The sequence below is a fragment of the Microcaecilia unicolor genome, chromosome 1 (assembly GCF_901765095.1).
Source record: "Microcaecilia unicolor chromosome 1, aMicUni1.1, whole genome shotgun sequence".
In the NCBI taxonomy this organism is placed as follows: domain Eukaryota; kingdom Metazoa; phylum Chordata; class Amphibia; order Gymnophiona; family Siphonopidae; genus Microcaecilia; species Microcaecilia unicolor.
The window spans coordinates 269,479,465-269,492,813 of record NC_044031.1 but is presented as its reverse complement, the minus strand read 5'-3'; the positions used below and the strand labels follow the sequence as shown (position 1 = coordinate 269,492,813).

At 40.3% G+C, this 13,349-nt stretch overlaps 1 protein-coding gene across 1 annotated transcript in view; it reads left to right on the top strand.

Moving 5' to 3' along the window:
• The window catches only part of CPNE4 (copine 4), a 932,436-nt gene that overhangs the window by 537,570 nt on the left and 381,517 nt on the right, over positions 1 to 13,349 (top strand). Inside the window, exons 7-8 of the mRNA XM_030206477.1 lie at positions 393 to 476; positions 10,150 to 10,239. Coding sequence (XP_030062337.1) covers positions 393 to 476; positions 10,150 to 10,239 — 174 coding nt within the window. The remainder of the gene's footprint in view (positions 1 to 392; positions 477 to 10,149; positions 10,240 to 13,349) is intronic.

Here is a 13,349-nt window from a genome sequence, read left to right as displayed (position 1 = left end):
ATCAAATCTCCCCCCCCCCCCTAATTATTATTGGGGTGCTTAATAATCATGGGCTTTTCTCTGTACTTCTTTCTACTGGGACACTTCAATGAACTGAGATATCTCTAGTTGTCATACAGTACTGTAAACCCGTTATATAGTCTAAGGGACCTTTTAGCAGTTACCAAGCTTTGCCCCAAGTGAAGTAACCCATCAATGAAACTAATACATCACTAGTGTTTCTGTTCCTATAAAAGAAAAATGCTTTATAAAAATATTCCCCCCGGTGTCTAGAGGTAGCCATCTGCCACCATAACCTTATGCAGTTCATGTTCTCTTTAACTAGGATGAGAACAGAGGGATTTAGCTCGTAAATAGATCATGAGTGAATCACTTGTTACATTTTGTTGCAGGACTTTTTCAGCAAATCTGATCCTTTTCTGGAAACTTTTCGAATGAATGATGATGGCACCCAGCAGCTTGTGCACAGAACAGAGGTAAAAACTCTTCAATAATAGTCTGTATACTGGTTTCCTTCAGAGACATACTGTAATACAACCATTTCCAACCCAGTCCTCAGGGTGCACTTAGTCCCATTGGGTTTTCAGGATATCCACAATGAATATGCATGAGATAGATTTACATGTACTGCCTCAGTTGCTTGCAAATCTAACTCATGAATATTCATTGTGTATATCCTGAAATCCCGATGAGACTAGGTGTGCCCCAGGACTGGGCTGGGAATGGCTGCTGTAATATATCACTGCCTAGGTTCTTGGTACCTTAGGGAATAGGAAAATGAGACACTAACATTGCCATGTGATTCTAATGCAGGCTTGCCCAAGTTCAGTCCTCAAGGGCTGCAGGCAGACCATGTTTTCAGGATATCCCTAATGAATATGCATGAGAATGATTTGCATGCTCACACATTCGTTGTATCTCACTCATGCATATTCATGATATCCTAAACATCTGGCCTGTTTGCATCCCTGGAGAAATGATCTTGGAAAAGCCTGCTCCAGGGTAATTGGGTTTGCTGCCTTTTAGATGATTAAATGAAAAATACTCCATTATCAGAGAGACTCCATTATCAGAGACATTAACTTAGGAACACAGTTCAGGGGTTCCAATGTAGTGAAATGTCTTCCAGGATCTTCAGCTACAAGATGTACAGACCAAATACTGAAAGTGATCCGAGAAGAGAGCAAAGGCTTCAAACACTGATGTTGTAATTCACCTGGGGACAAATGACCTGGCCAACAATAGCAAGTTCACAGCACAGAGAGCGTTCCAGAAGCTTGGGGAGGGACTGAAATCTTTGGTTCAGACTGTGGCTTTTTCTGAAGTAATTCCTATGTTGGGGAGGGGAGAGGAAAGACTACGCAAAACAGAGGAATTCAATAAGTGGTTTGAGTCTCGGTGTAAAGAAGAAGGTTTTAGATACATAGGAGAATGGGGTAATACGTGGAAAAATAACAGGCTGCACTGTAATGATGGGCTACATCTTTCTGTGATGGGAAAAATGATCCTTGGGGAGAAATTCAGACAGTATGTTTCTAGACACTTAAACTAGAGGGTGGGGGTGACAAAAGGAAACAGCGGATTTCGGAAAGTCACCCCCAGAATAAACATGATGGCAGAGGGAAAGGTCATGTAAATATAAAAAAACACCCAAACTCACTAAGCACATGGAAAGCTATGTGCACAAATGCTCATAGTCTAAGTAAAAAGGTTAAAGACTTGCAAGCCCTGATGTTTGAAGAAAACTTGGATATTGTTGCTATTACTGAGACGTGGTTCAGTGATTCCCGTGAATGGGATGTGACCGTATCAGGCTATAATCTTTTTAGGAAGGATAGAGAGGGCCGAAGAGGTGGAGGAGTGGCTCTGTATGTGAGAGAGAATATCAGAGCGGCTGAATTGCGGGGAACCTGGGGAAAAGAAGAAGCTTTAAGGATCATCCTAGAAAGAGAAGATGGAACCTGTATCCACACAGGGGTTATCTACAGACCTCCTGCGCAAACGGAGAAGTTAGATAAGGATCTGATAGAAGATATTCAAAAGATTGGTATGAAAGGGGAGGTGCTACTGTTGGGAGATTTCAATTTATCTGACGTGGATTGGAAACTCCAATCTATGGAATCGGAAAGAAGTAGGGAGATTGTGGATGCCTGTCAAAGTGCCTTGCTCAGACAAATGGTGACAGAACCCACGAGGGAAGGGTTGATACTGGATCTAGTGCTCACTAATGGAGGTAGTGTTTCCGATATCCCGGTGGGTGCCCACCTATGTAATAGTGATCATCACACCGTATGGTTTGATATAAGGGCAAAGGCGGAGTGCGGACGCACAAAACTCAAAGTACTGGATTTCAGACGTACTGATTTTGATAAAATGGAGGAATGCCTGAAGAAGGAGCTGTTGGCGTGGGAAGGCATAGGAGAAGTGGAAAAACAGTGGTCCAAGCTAAAGGCTGCTATAAATATGGCGACTGATCTTTTTGTGAGGAAAGTAAACAAAAACAAGAGAAGCAGGAAGCCTATATGGTTCTCCAAACAAGTGGCAGAAAAAATAAGAGCAAAAGAGGCTTTGTTCAAGAAATACAAAAGAACGCAATGAGAGGATCACAAAAAAGATTATTGGATTAAACTCAAAGAAGCGAAGAGGGCAATACGGCTAGCGAAAGCGCGAGCAGAAGAAAAAATGGCTACAGATGTAAAAAGAGGTGACAAGATCTTTTTCAGATATATTGGAGAAAGGAGAAGAGATAGGAATGGAATGGCGAGACTGAAATATAATGAGAATGGCTATGTGGAGAGTGATGAAGATAAAGCAAACGTGCTAAATAATTATTTCTCTTCGGTGTTCACGGAGGAAAATCCTGGAGAAGGACCATGGTTGGCTGCCGAGGGAACATCTGGGAATGGAGTGGATACTGTGCCATTTACGGAAGAAAGAGTTTATAAACAGCTGGAGAATCTGAAGGTGAACAAAGCTATGGGGCCAAATGGGATACATCCCAGGATACTGAAGGAGCTCAGAGAGGTCCTGGCAGGACCTCTTAAAATGTATTTAATAGATCTTTAGAGACAGGAGATGTTCCGCGAGATTGGAGACGAGCGGATGTGGTCCCTCTTCACAAAAGTGGAGACAGGGAAGAAGTGGGTAAGTCTCACATTGGTGGTAGGAAAAATAATGGAGTTGCTGCTGAAAGAAATGATAGTTAACTTTCTAGAAGCCGACAGGTTACAGGACCCGAAGCAACATGGCTTTACCAAAGGAAAATCCTGCCAAACGAATCTTATTGACTTTTTTGACTGGGTGACAAAAGAACTGGATGAGGGACGTGCGCTAGATGTAATCTACTTGGACTTCAGCAAATCCTTTGATACGGTCCCCCACAGAAGACTCGTGAATAAGCTGAAAGGGTTGAACTTAGGATCGAAAGTGGTGAACTGGATAAGAAACTGGTTGACCGACAGGTGGCAGAGGGTGGTGGTAAATGGAATCTGCTTGGAGGAAATGAAGGTGAGCAGTGGAGTTCCTCAGGGGTCGGTGTTGGTGCCTATTCTGTTTAATATATTTGTGGGAAATATTGCTGAAGGGTTGGAAGGAAAGGTGTGTCTTTTTGTAGATGACACCAAAATAGCTAATAGAGTGGATGCCCTGGAGGGAGTAGAAACGATGAGATCTCCGAACGTTAGAAGAATGGTTGAGGGTCTGGCAGTAAAATTTAATGCCAAGAAGTGTAGAGTGATGTATTTGGGGTGCGGAAACCCAAAAGAGAGATACCGGATAGGAGGGAAGAGATTAGTAAGCTCGACTCAGGAGAGAGACCTTGGGGTGTTGGTGTCGGAGGATCTGAAGGTGAATCAACAATGCGACAAGGCGACAGCCGTGGCCAGAAGAATGCTAGGCTGTGTAGAGAGGGACATAACCAGCAGAAGAAAGGAGGTGTTGATGCCCCTCTACAATTCATTGGTGAGGCCCCACTTAGAGTATTGTGTTCAGTTTTAGAGGCCGTATCTTGCTAAAGATGTAAAAAGACTGGAAGCGGTGCAAAGAAAAGCTACAAAAATGGTATGGGATTTGCATTGCAAACCGTACAAGGAGAGACTTGCTGACCTGAACATGTATGCCTTGGAGGAAAGGAGAAACAGGGGATATGATAGAGACGTTCAAATATTTGAAAGGTATTAATCCGTAAATGAAACTTTTCCGAAGATGGGAAGGCGGTAGAATTAGAGGACATGAATTGAGATTGAAGGGGGACAGACTCAGGACTAATGTCAGGAAGTATTTTTTCACGGAGAGGGTGGTGGATATGTAGAATGCCCCCCCCCCCCCCCCCCCCCCCCCCCCCCCGCGGGAGGTGGTGGAGATGAAAATGGTAATGGAATTCAAACATGCGTGGGGTAAACACAAAGGAATCCTGTTTAGTAGGAATGGTTCCGTGGAAGCGGAGATTGGGTGGCAACGCCAGTAATTGGGAAACAAAACGGAGCTGGGCAGACTTATACGGTCTATGCCCTGATCGTGACTGAATAGAAAGGGAGGGGCTGGAGTGTAAATTTTAAGGGGCTTTGATGTTAGATTCAGAACTTAGTACAAGAACAGTACTGGGCAGACTTCTACGGTCTGTGCCCTGAGAAAGGCAAGGACAAATCAAACTTGGGTATACACATGCATCCAACTTTTCCTACACAGGCACGCAGCTTTGGAATGCATTACCACTTGATGTGAACAAAAATGCCTGGCCTAATCAACTTTTGGAAATCACTGAAGACCAACAGAGCATATCACAACGATCCATCATTTGATCTTTAGTGCATTACTGCTTTAACTGTTATTTCGATTGTGATCTCTTTATACCTGATGCTTTATTCCATTATGTTACCCATGTTCTTTTTTTTAAATATCTTTATTTATAATTTTGAATTAGAAAACGTGAACATAATAAAACAAAAGAAAAAACAAATGACAGTGGGTTAACATTGAATATAACAGACAGCATATTTAAACAAGTAATTTATAATGTAAACAAATAAAATAAGCAGTTATTAGCCCGTTAAGCTTGCATATTTGTCTAGCAATGACCAAGTTTTACGAAAGGACAAAATATGACCTGTTCTCAAAGCAGCTATTTCTTCATATTGCCTATATGAACAAAGCCAATTCCAGTACTCATGATAGGAGACATGTTGATTATTGTTCCAGTGTAGAACTATCAGATGGAGTGCAATCGAGATCATTAAATTAAACAATTTAGCATGTTTCAATGGAATTAATAGGCCAGGAGTAGATGCTTTAAGAGTTAGTACCTTAAGGTTGACACATCTGAATTATCAAATATTGTCTGAAGGGATCTCCAGATCAATTTCCAATACAGCTGCAGATTAATGCAGGAATATAGCATGTGTTCTAGGGACCCTACTGCAGATTGACCAGACCAGCATAAGTTAGATACAGAAGATCTTACTTTAGAAAGTTTTTCAGGTGTCCAATAGGATTTGTGTGCAATATAATATACTGATTGCAGCACGCAGCAGATAATGAGGAATGCATGGTCTTTCTCAAAAAAACCTTCCATTCTTTGAATGTAAGTGAAACTCTCAAATCTTTTTCCCAGGCAGAAGTAATATTTGAACATATATTCGGCTTTGACATTTGCAAGAGTTTATACAGAGTTGATGCAGACTTGGGAGCCATAAGGAGGCGACAATGTTACCCATATTCTTATGTAATTACTAATTGTATCTTTTACTCAGGTATGGCGTTAGCCATGGCGGAGCAATGTAAGCCACATTGAGCCTGCAAATAGATGGGAAAATGTGGGATACAAATGCAATAAATAAATAATAAATATAAAGTATCACATACAATGTAAAATGAGTTTATCTTGTTGGGCAGACTAGATGGACCGTACAGGTCTTTATCTGCCATCATTTACTATGTTACTATGTAACTAAAGGTGTGTACAGTATCTCACAGTACTGTCTGCGGCATGAGAGCCAACTTTCCAAAATGTTTGGGGGTGCTAAACCCAATGGAAATTAGCCCTCCCTGGACATAGTCAAGGAGTTTGGTCAATATTAGGGGTGCTCAAGCACACACAGCACCAACAGAGTTGGCTCCTATCTGTGCTACAACACTCATAGGTTCTTCTCTATTCAGCATTTTTCCAGTAGGTAGAAAGGTTTTTCCTTCTGGACACTAACTCCCTCATTCTATAATCTTGTGTGTATATTTTTGCATTTAGCATGATAACTTGCACATGCAGATTATAGAATAGTTGTCAGTTAGTAACACAATTTAATTGATAAATTAGTTGCTAATTGGCATTAACTACCAGTAATCGGTTATCATTGGCGTTCCTTGGTGCTAGTTGGTAGTAATTTGCAGTTATACACATAATTACACATAGTCGTAATGCTAAACCTTAGCATGTAAGTCCTTTCACATGTAATTAGGGGTGTGTGAGCATGACAAGGACATGGGCAAGTCAGGGATGTCCCCAGCACTTACACAGTAAAGTTCGCCAAAAGATAGATGCCAGGATGATGCGCGCTAAGTGCAAATTCTATAACGACAATTCCGTACGGAATTGTCTTGATAGAATACTAGCTTAAGTCTGCATTTTCACACCTAACTGTAAGTGCAAGGATGTACTGCAGCTTAAGGCTGGTGTAAATACTCGCACCTAATTGACAGCAGTCGGGCACATGAATGCAAGTATTCTACAATGCTGGGCAAACCTCTGACCCGCCCATGCACTCCCTTGGTCATGTCCCTTTACAAGTCCTGCACTGGTTATACAATAGGGACACAAGTCAAATACGCACATAACTACTAATGACTGCTAATTTGCACTTGTTTAGAACAATTATTGATGGTTAGCATGAGTTCAGCCAATTAATATATGTTTGTATCTGATAACCGCACGCAAGCTTGAGCGTCAAACTTTGGGTGACCTTTACAGAATTCTGGGGTAAGGTTATAGAATATTGACAGTTATGAGCATAACTGGCATTATTTAGGTGCAAGCATTTACACCAGTACATGAGTACATAATCAGTATTGCCACACTGAGACAGACCAAAGGTCCATCAAGCCCAGCATCCTATTTCCAATCCAGGTCACAAATATCTGGCAAGATCCCCCCCCAAAATACAAACATTTTATGCTGCTTATCCCAGAAATAAGCAGTGGATTTTCCCCAAGTCCATTTTAATAATGGTCTGTGGACTTGTCCTTTAGGAAGTCGTCCAAACCTTTTTTAAGCCCGCTAAGCTAACCGCCTTTACCACATTCTCTGGCAACAAATTCCAGAGTTTAATTACACGTTGAGTGAAGAAACATTTTCTCTGATTTGTTTTAAATTTACTACTTTGTAGCTTCATTGCATGCCCCCGAGTCCTAGTATTTTTGGAAAGAGTAAACAGATGCTTCACGTCTTCCCATTCCACTCCACTCATTATTTTATAGACCTCTATCATATCTCCCCTCAGCTGTCTTTTCTCCAAGCTGAAGAGCCCTAGACGCTTCAGCCTTTCCTCACAGGAAAGTCGTCTCATCCCCTTTATCATTTTCGTCGCCCTGCTCTGCACCTTTTCTAATTCCACTATTTTTTTTGAGATGCGGTGACCAGAATTGAACACAATATTCGAGGTGCAGTCATACCATGGAGCGATACAAAGGCATTATAACGTCCTCATTTTTACATAAAGTGCATAAAAGTGAGCTTATGCCAGTACGCTATAATGGAAATTACGCGTGTAATTTGCATTCTTAGAATTTGTGCTTAGCACACTTACTTTAGGTATTGTACCAGAGGCGTAGTCTGACCTCGATTTGTATTTTATTTTTGGGGGGGGGGGGCTGAGCCCAAAGTGGGGGGGGGGCATATTTTGCTCTGCCTCACCACCACTCTCTGCCCCGCCAGAACCCCACATACCTGAGCTGATGTGTGTTCCCAAGCCCTGCCAGCAAAAGCCTTCCTGTGGTGATAGTCAGTGTTGTGCTGTCTGCCCTGCTTTAATGTCCTGAGCATACGCACGATGAAGAGAGAAGTAGGGCAGGCAGGCAGCATGGCGACAAATATTGCCGCAGGAAAGCTTCTGCCCAGTCAGCAGACTTTGGGGGACCTGAACCAAATTTGGGGGGCCCAGGCCCACATGACCCCCCCTCCCCCCCATGGCTACATCACTGCACTGTACAGGATTGCCCCCAGAATGGGAGAGAAGACTTGGTGAACCAGGCCCAAAATGGAAGAAAGCTTTAATTGAATAACTACACATGGGTAAAATATATGGCATGTTTGCTGAATGCACTCACATTAACCCCTTCTCTTTAGAACTCACACATTTACATGTATACACTTGAATTTTTGAATGAACATTTGTAGCTGAAAATCCTTGCACCTGCAAAATGCCTCTGCTTACTTCTGGTAAAAGTATATAGATACAGTTTATAGGCACAGACTTCTACCTGCACAGCAGAAGAGTAATCTTAGGGCAAGGAAAACACTGTTTTACCCATGAGAAGAATTTTATTTAGAATATTATTCTCTATTTAGAAGTTCTGCCTAATATCTTCCTCAGAAAAACAGCAAACCATATATTTATATTGAAGTACTGAATTTTTATAGTTGACTGGAGACATTAATTACTATGTAAAGGAGATAACAGAATTTGTTTTGTTTATTGTTGAGGTGTATTATGATTATGTATGTACTTTTTGTAATCCCCATAGTTTTGTGCGGAATATAACTAAACTGAACTATTTATATACCTTCTGTTGAACAAATTTATACAAATCACTATTGTCCAGATTCTCTAAAGCTTTGGTTGTTACTCCTAGTCCTCGAGGGCCACCATTGGGTCAGGTTTTCAGGATATTCTTAATACCTCTCATTGGGGCTGCGCGGGATTGGGAAAATTATTAAAATGTAAAAAAAAATTGGGAGGCTAAAACGGCCAAGTGCTCGTCATGGACGGCCATTATGGCCGTTCTACACCCGAAAAACCGCCCAAGTGCTCGACACTTTATTGATAAATGTTCAATAAAGACTTCATACAACTTAAAAAAGTGGAAAAAAAAATCCAAGTGCTCGTCCCGCCACCTCTGGATTACAAGACCGCTCCACTCGGCCACAACTGTACTTTTTTGGATGTCCTCTCACATCCCGATTTTCTGGGCTGGAAGGCTCCTCCATATTGTCAGGTTCGTTTTTATTCTCTTGCCTCTGAACTGTACATTAGCTTGTAGCCTGTAAAAAGAACATCTTTTTAGAGGGAGTTTTTTTTATAGTGAAGGACGTCCATAAAGGACATCCTTGGCATGCGCAGAGCAGCCAGCATAACACTTGGCTGCTCTGCGCATGCTCGACCGGCTGACTATCCGACTGTTTAACGACGGAATAGAGAATGCAAGTAAGCTACAACGAGCAGCTAATTTGCATTCCTATTCCTTGATGCATGCCTGTTCCTTACTGATTCGCTAAGGGAATCAGTAAGGGAATGGCTCTAACGTTGATTAGTGCATCTAGCCATCTATTCTGTATGTATAGATAAAGTCAATAATTCTATAAATTGGTACATCATATTAGGCACCACAATGGAGCAAATTTAGGGGTGAATTCTATATATGAGGCCAAAAAAAGCGCTGTTCTATAAGCCAAGCTTAAAGTTAGGTACAGTTTATAGAATAGCACTTACACCCGGGAATCGTGTCTAACGTTAGGTGCAGCGTTATCTCCCCTTATTCTATTGCAATGCAGGTAAATGCTAGGAATGCCCATGATCCTCCTGTTTCCAAGCCCCTTTTTTTTACTCGCACATACAATTTAGGTTCGGATCCTGCATCTAAATTTATGAATGTATATTCCAATTAAATCTAATTAGTGCCAATGATTTCTTGTTAAAAAGCCAATTATTGGTGCAAATTAGCTCTTTATTCAATTAAATTGCGTACACAAGTTTTGGTGACTTTTTATAAAATTAGGAGGTTAGCGCCAATTTTTACATCTACCAGTCAAGATAAAACTTTATTCTGTTGGCTAACATCACTTTTCTGTTGGTCCAGTCAGTATTGCAGTAGATAACAGAATTTGTGTTAAGCCATAACAAAATCAAGTACTGTATTCTCTCTCTTTCTCTCTCTCTCTCTCAGGTTGTGATGAATAACTTAAATCCTTTGTGGAAAACATTCAAAGTATCTTTAAATTCTCTGTGCAGTGGGGATCACGAACGCAGACTAAAGGTAAGAAAGTCTGCTTTTAATAAAGCATGTCTTAACACCCAGAGTTCCATCCTGTGTGTCTGAAAACGATTTTCATGCAGAGAGATACAGGCCATTTTCTCTTCTTGCTTCCAATCATCAGTTCTGTTTCTCTGCATTGGCTGTTTGGTTCTACTAAGAGTGATGATGGTAGCAGTTTGGGCTTTTTATCACAGTGGAAACTAGGCCATTTTGCATGCAATTAAAACTAATTAAAGCATGCTTGGTGTTTATAGCAGAACTACTATAGTTTTAAATTTTATGTAAGCAAATTATTTGCATCATATACTTTCCAATACAGAAGCTTTTTATAACAGTTTTTATTATTTATTTATTACATTTGCACCCCATGCTTTCCCACACATGGCAGGCTCAATGCGGCTTACATAGTAACGATATAAAGAATTACAAAGTCGTAAGAAGAATATACAATTTGTAGTAAACGTAATATTAATGGGGTTAACGGATAAGTAAATTGAACATAGGAGGAATTGGGTGCAGGTCCTTAAACTGGCTCCCTGAAATACTACCAACGGAATTCGTTGTTTTGCCTTTGTAAAATAAGCATTCCTCATTGGCTTCCTGTTATATAATCACTCCCCATAAATGCTGTCAGGTACTTACTATAATCTCATTCTTGGCAGAAATAATGTCAGCTGTTCTCCTTCCTCAGTATTGCAGCCCTTTTAAAATCTTTTTATGGGGGAGAGTACTCTGTACTGTTCTTTGAAAGGAAGTAATTTGAAGGAGATCTTTTATTTTTCAAATGAATTGGGAGTCATTGATAATCCAGAGATACATTGTTAGAAAATTGTCAACCTATTACTTACTAGAATCTTCATTATTTCTATTTATTTCTATTAATGTCGTAATATGTGACGTAAGCTACATTTAAGTAGTGATGGTTTTAATCCTTATCACAATCAGTATCTTAGACGTAATTGTTTACCAGTTCGTAAATGCATTTCCAGTTATTAATGCAATATGCTCTTTGTGCCACATTGTTCAAGATAGAATGCACCCCGTAAAATGCTTGCATTGGGATGTTCATCATCTTAATGGTTTCAGTGTGCCTGTCAATTTGTATCCACTTCAGCTCAATTGAAAAGGTATAAGAAGTTCATATCTGATGGCACTTCACCAAGCTGGAGTTCTAGAGTGACTCTACAAAAAGAGCAGTAAAGTCTAAATTTTATATTCTCTTTTCCTCTTCTTTATTATGTGGTGGATTATATCTCAACATTGCTAAGACAAAGGACCGTGCAATCTTTTTTTGTTTTTTTCATTTTAGCTCACATCCTTTCTAGTGGTAGTTCAAGGCAAGTTACATTCGGGTACAGTAGGTATTCCCATGTTCCCAGAGGGCTTACAAACTTAGGAGTCCTTTTACTAAGCTGCGGTAGAAAGTGGCCTTCTTGTGCCCTTATATAGGTTTTTCCTGCATATTAAGGTCATTTTCACTGCAGCAGTAAAATGACTGATTTTTCCTTTTTTGTATTAATGGCTATGCGCTAAAGTCATCATTAGCACACAGCCATTACCACGTTAGCACTTACTGATACCTGTTTTCTAGGATGTAAAGGCTCATGCGGTAATCTGGTGTTAATCAATTAGCATGCGGTAATGCAGCTGTACCAACTGATTAGAGCCTAAATGCCCATTTTCTGCCCCCAGACATGATCCCTCAATGCATTATATTCCTATGGGCCTCTTATCATTTAGTGTACACCAAACCTGTTAGCGCAGCTTAGTAAAAGGACCTCTAAGTTTGCACTCAAGGCAGTGGACAGTAAATTGACTTAACCAAGATCATAAGGAGTATCAATGGGATTCAAACCCTGGTTTCTCTGGGTCTGAGAAAACAAGTAGGCAGGCGACTCAGAAGATCTAGCACAGAATGAAAAAAAAGAAGCAAGTTGCCAAAGGACTATGATAAAAAGATGAATTTATTCACCACAAAGTATAAAACAATCATGTGCCCGACTCGTTTTGGCCTCCTAAAGGTCTGTGTAAGAGGCTTGATTTACCAACTGTAAGAAACACTTAAAACAGCTGAAACCAAAAATACATAATTACTAAGCATGTAAAACTTAAACATTTCATATAAAACATACACAAACCTAATATAAAAACTATATAAACTATTCTGTGTCAACAGTATATGGAAAGGAACAAGCAGTCATAACTAGTCCTGCTTTTGAAAAAATACAAACAGCAATAATCCTTCTTCACTTTAACTGCAGTGCAATCAGAGGTGCAAACAGTAAAAGCAATCATTCCTTAAAATGTAAAAACTGCAATAGCCCTCATTCCATGGAAGTCATTCTTCACTATAACGGCAGTGTGGTTTTAGAAATAGAAACGGCCAAAACCAATCATTCTTATGAAAAGCATCAACAGTTTATGGCCAAAAGCTAATTATTCCTTAGGAAGCAGCAGCAACAAAAAACTTTTAATGCAGTCATGTGAACCTTCCCTTACTAGAGGAATGCTTATGAGTACAATACCAACAAAAATATCTTCTTTTTATTATTTTTAGAGGAATATCTGTTAGCAGAGATGGTCTAAAGAGAGGAACTGTGATTTTTGTATAAAAAATTGGTTTTAAAATTATTATAATCCATATCTTCGTTCACCTGTGACCTCTGGAGCCTCTATATCATGTGAACTTTTCCATCCACTATGGGAGATTCACCATGAATTGCTATTGCTGTTGCTGTTTCTCAGGAGAAGAGATATGTATTGTGCTGTACTTTCTACTACAACTACTGCTATTGTAAGGCAAGATTTTTGTGAGATTTTATGCTGGATTTCTCCTTTCTTATTAAAAAGAAGATATTTTTGTTGGTGTTGTATTCATTAGCATTCCTCTAGTAAGGAAAGGTTCACATGGCAGCATTAAGGGGTCCTTTTACTAAGGTGCACCAAAAAATGGCATGCACTGGTGTAGATGCGTATGTTGGACATGTGCAAGTCCATTTTCAGCTCAACTGCAAAAAAGGCCTTTTGGGGGGGGGGGGGCAAAAATGGGCTTGCGGCAAAATAAAAATTGGCTTGCGTCCATTTTGGGCCTGAGACCTTACCACACCCAT